Source organism: Rattus rattus, chromosome 14 (genome assembly GCF_011064425.1).
Source record: "Rattus rattus isolate New Zealand chromosome 14, Rrattus_CSIRO_v1, whole genome shotgun sequence".
Taxonomy (NCBI): Eukaryota; Metazoa; Chordata; class Mammalia; order Rodentia; family Muridae; genus Rattus; species Rattus rattus.
Window position 1 is genome coordinate 76941015 of NC_046167.1, and position 5256 is coordinate 76946270.

Below are 5256 nucleotides of genomic sequence, written 5' to 3' on the forward strand. Positions count from 1 at the left end.
ATAGGTTCCAGTTCAGTGTAAATTTTTGTCCAGGGAGGAGAATGACAGCTGGTACCATGCACACAAGGATCATGTTTGTTTCATCCTGAGCCTACAAAGATCATTGTATTGCATATCACCCCTGGATAAATGTTTGTTTTTTTATGATTGACATGGGAAGAAGCAGCAGTAGGAGCCATGTCACTTGTCAGTTCTTATGGGGAGTGTTGCTTAAGAGACCCAGCAAGGCTTGATTCTGGGATTACAGGGTATCCTTTGTACTTCATCAGCACAGTACCTCTGGCTTTCTGTGTCTTTTTCATTTGAGCATTTTCTCTGCGAGTTAATGAATGTGAGGTAAAACCCAATGGTTCAATAAAATATTAGGAATTTTGATTTTACCCAATATTTTTAATGCAGGATAGTCCAGAATGTTTTCACTCAAGAGAGAATGATTTAAACATGCCTAGATCCTGCTCTGTATTAAGAAGGTGTATGACAAAATGTAACTTCTGGGGAAAATTTGAAAATATAATCAGATGACACACAAGAGAAGACTTATATGATTACAAATTCTCAGTTAACTGTTATGTAGAATTTAAAATTTGATGTCCATGTTCTTTCTGACCATGTAAATTTACAGAACATGTCAGTTTACATTTCTAGAATTTTGCCCCCATGCTGTGTAATTTTAAAATAGCTGTATAACATGTCAAGTCCAAACTCATATTTAGCCATTTCCCAAATCTTGAATAAATATTTGGGAGAGTAGTTAAAATATTTTTATCCCGCATCAATGACTTAATTTCTCAAGAGTGTTATCTCATTCTCTGATTCATTTTTCTCCACTTTCTAGGTGCTTGAGACATGACTCCTGCAGTCTTTCTGGTTATCCTATGGTTGGGAGTGACCTTGGCTGCTCCAACACCTGATTACAATTTGGATGCTGAATGGGAGGAGTGGAAGAGAAGCAATGAGAAAACATATAGTCCAGTATGTCACATGGACACAAAAGGAGAGTCCTTGCTCAGAATTCTCATTTCTGTTGGGGGTTCATGGCTATAATAGCAGCCTTAGACACCACAGCTACCTGAGGTAGAAATATAATATGGGGTGAACGCAAGGTAGCCATTGTCTTTCTTAATCAGGGTGTTGAGAGTGGGTTACAGTATTGTACTGAAATTGCTCTATATGACCTCTATATATTTGTAGTAATGGGTTCACCTTATATACTAGGGTAGAGGCATAATAAGAAGTAAATACCATCCATTACATTTATTTCCAGGAAGAAGAAGAACAGAGGAGAGCATTGTGGGAAGAAAACGTGAAAATGATCAAACAGCACACTGTGGAGAATGGCCTGTGGATGAACAACTTCACCATAGAAATGAATCAGTTTTGTGACATGGTGAGTTTCACTATAGAAATGAATGAATTTGGTGACATGGTGAGTGTGACTCAAATAGTTTCACAATTCTGCTTTTGCTGTTTTGTTGTTTAAATGGAGTCTTGATGTTCTTTTCTATGAAGACTGATGAAGAAATGAGAATGATGATAGATAGTTCAGCCCCGACTCTAAGAAATGAGAAACGTGTCCAGAAACGCAATGTTGAAATTCCCAAAACCTTGGATTGGAGAAAAGATGGCTATGTGACTCCTGTGCGAAGACAGGTATGACAACATCACATGGCTGTATTACCCAACTACTAAAGGTACAACACATTATTGAAAGTCTGTGTTATTTGACTGTGAAATGACGTGCTATTCACAAAACACTTTTCTATAACCTGAGAGCCACAGGTATTGTCCTTAGCATTCTGTGACTAGTAACAAATATTTCTTGCTTGTCCCAAGGAACCAGGAATTCCTAATGCATGCATGCCCTAGCACTTGCAGGGGATATACACATACAGTATCATTTCCATGCATTACTTACTCTTTTTTATTTCCGGAGCTGAGGACCGAACCCAGGGCCTTGCACTGTGCTAAATCCCCAACCCCGCATTACTTACTCTTAAATATCTACTTATGCTTCCATTGCATTTCTCTCCAGACTTTATTTAAGGGCATTTATCATACTTGGAGATTAATATATTATGACTGCTTATTCATTATGTGTGTGTTTGTTGGGTGATCCACTGTAGCATGAGACACCTCCCTATGGAGACTGACCATTCTTACCTAGGCATCCATCAAATGTTGACAGTTCATTATTTGACAAAGAACTCAACTGTATGAATTATTGTTTCATTGAGTATTTTTTTGGTAGATAACTGTCTTTTTCTCCCTGCTCAGGGAGCATGTGGTGCATGTTGGGCTTTTGCTGTGGCTGGTTCCATAGAAGGACAGCTGTTCAAAAAAACAGGCAAATTGTCTCCACTGAGCGTTCAGAACCTAGTGGACTGTTCTAGATCCTTTGGCACTATGGGATGTAAAGGAGGCAGGATTTATAATGCCTTCCAATATGTGAAGAACAATGGAGGTCTGGAGGCAGAGGCAACCTACCCATATGAAGCAAAGGTAAGTGAGCTTCCTATATTGCCTTTCAGTTAAGATTGGGCAAAGGATAATATCAGATAAATACGCTGCATTCAGAGTTCATATTGAATGTGGAATCTCCTTGAATACCATCAATTTTGCCATTATAGTATCCAGAACTGTAAAATTTTCTGATTCCATGGTTTTATGTAGTTGTTCATGCTTCTTTGCATATGGAGAATGTGTTAACATCTTTATGTATAATCTAGATCCAGTTCCAAATATCCCAGAAATATTTCATTTCCTGGGATAATTTATACAGTCCAGATGTTGGGATGTCAAAGTAAAGTGCAAAGTACAGACCACTGTGTTTTGACTCATGATATTAAGAGGGTAGTTGGAGGTAACCTAGTCTCTTTACTTTTTCCCTTTTAAAGGAAGGAAACTGCAGGTACCGTCCTGAAAAGTCTGTTGTTAAGGTCACTCGCTTTTTGGTTGTCCCAAGGAATGAAGAAGCCCTAATCAATGCTCTAGTAAATATTGGACCCATTGCTGTTGGAATTGATGCTCAACATGAATCTTTTAAAAAATATGCAGGAGGTAAGTTTACGTTCTTCTAGATATTGATAAAGAATGCTTGCGAGCCTTTTGGACATGCCAAGTTGGTGTCTTAATATTGTGATAAATTTGATGTGAACAATAGGTTTTGTAACATTTGCACTTGCTCATGGAAAAAAGTAATCATGTGTGGTATCTCTTTATGACATGACATATAATGCATTTGAACACTTCATTAATTATCATTATCATTTAGATTTATTTACTCCACTTTTCTCTACTTGGTATATTTCAAGATGTGAAGGTATTTTCTTTCTGAACTATGTTCTAGAAAAGCATTTTAAATTAATTACTTACGTTCAGTTGTGATTTCCTGGAGTGGAGGTTTATTAGAGAAAACATAACTCATGAAAATGAAGTGTCAACACAGTTATGCTCATTTATATATATTTTTTATACTTTGTTGAGAACTTACATGAGGATTTCTGTCAACAGTGATTTCTATTTTTACTATAATTTCTGTCATTTCAATTAAATTAGAAAATGACTCCCTTGCTGATATTGATCATGGTCACTATTAGACTCCTGGTGTCTTTCATTCTGCTGATCTTATCTTTCAGGTATATATCATGAGCCAAACTGCAAACGTGATTCTCCCAACCATTCTATGCTATTGGTTGGCTTTGGTTATGAAGGTCAAGAGTCAGAGGGCAGAAAATATTGGTTGGTAAAAAACAGGTATGAATTGCTAAAATTATTTCTACTTTAGGTTTCAAATGGACATTCTGTATATAGTTGTAGTTTACATACAAACCACAGAAAGCATAGTTAAAATTAAGTTGAAAAAGTAACATTTTCTTTTCTTTGCTCAAAAATATATGATGTGTGTGAGGGCATGCATTTCTGCATAGATCTGATGTTGACAAGCTGTTTTCCACCTTATGTATTGATGTGGGGAATATCACTGATTCTAGATTTTTCTGTTTTTGGGTAGTATGCTTGTATAGTACCTTCTATTTGTTTCCCAATTTCTGCAAATACTGATTAGCTGCAAATATATTCTGGCTTTAAGTGGGTTACTTTCATTTATTTGTAAGTTTGGGTATTTGTGTGAGTGAATACTGTATGTGAGGAGAAGCCCTTGTAGATCAGAAGGAGGTATCACACTCTATGTCTAGTTTCAGGGTAGTTTGAGCTTAATGATATGGGTGCTGAATAGGAACTATTGTCCCATGGAAGAACTCCAAGTGCTCTTAGGCACCACGCATATCATCAGCTTCATTTTGGCTTTAAGAACTTGAACTCAAACTCTAGAACTTATACTTGTATGATCTGGCTTTACGCTCCAGTATTTTTCTATGCATAGAAGAATCATTATTTAATACATTGTCACAGAGTTTGGATTCTGTCACTGGTTTCTTTAGAACCAAAATCATATTTGTTCCAGTGACTTCCTGTTTCCCATTTGTTATGTCCAAACAACCTGTGAGTTGAATTTTCCTGCTGAAATCTTTACCACTTTTGGTACCCCATCATTGATCCTCTGAATTTTCCAATACACTCTATTAAGTTGGTCTCCAGCTCAGTGCTCAAATATTGTAATAATCTACTGTACTGTGTCTTTTCTACTAAATGGAAAACTCTATTTCTTTCAGCTATGGTGAACAATGGGGTGAAAAAGGCTACATGAAGATTCCCAGAGGTCAGAACAACTACTGCGGAATTGCTTCTTATGCCATGTATCCTGTATTGTGAGCTGCCTGGAGATAACAGTGTAGGAAAAGGCAACACGTCCAGAACAGACTCATAGTCCTCAAAGTGGTGACTCTACTGTGTGTAGAAAACACGTGAGTCATTAGAAAGGCAGGGTAAGATGTTAGTTCTGTTATAGTTACTCTAGTAAGACATGGCTGCTGGTGTAATTGATGCTTTGTATTGGTTTGTATTAAGAAATTTTGGAATCACTTGATTTTAAGTTTTCATTGTACCAAACAATGTTTTAAGCAATGAAAGTTAAATTAAAATGTAGGATCTACCATGTCTTTTTGTGAGGTGATATTTTTGTGAGCAAACACAATATTCATCTTGAGGACCAAAGTGGATGGGATGCTGTGTTCTAGGAGTTAGAGTGGGAGAGCCTTCTGTATTGTATGCTTTTCTATCATTGGTTATGGTTGCTTTGGAGAGTTCTGTTTATATACAAACAATTCTTCTCTGAAAGGCTATATGAAAATGTTGGTA

At 36.8% G+C, this 5256-nt stretch overlaps 1 protein-coding gene across 2 annotated transcripts; it reads left to right on the top strand.

The window, feature by feature from the left end:
* Positions 1-846: 846 nt before the first annotated feature.
* Positions 847-5053, top strand: LOC116883713 (cathepsin 7-like). Of its 2 annotated transcripts, none has more exons than XM_032884929.1 (7): positions 847-972; positions 1265-1387; positions 1510-1650; positions 2275-2503; positions 2899-3057; positions 3636-3753; positions 4671-5053. In XM_032884929.1, the coding sequence occupies exons 1-7, from the start codon at positions 847-849 to the stop codon at positions 4768-4770; spliced, it is 996 nt and encodes a 331-aa protein (XP_032740820.1). In that variant the 3' UTR covers positions 4771-5053. The 2 variants fall into 2 exon arrangements, with proteins under 2 accessions (XP_032740820.1, XP_032740818.1); XM_032884927.1 differs by having other exon boundaries at positions 2275-2499; positions 2895-3057.
* Positions 5054-5256: the final 203 nt, after the last annotated feature.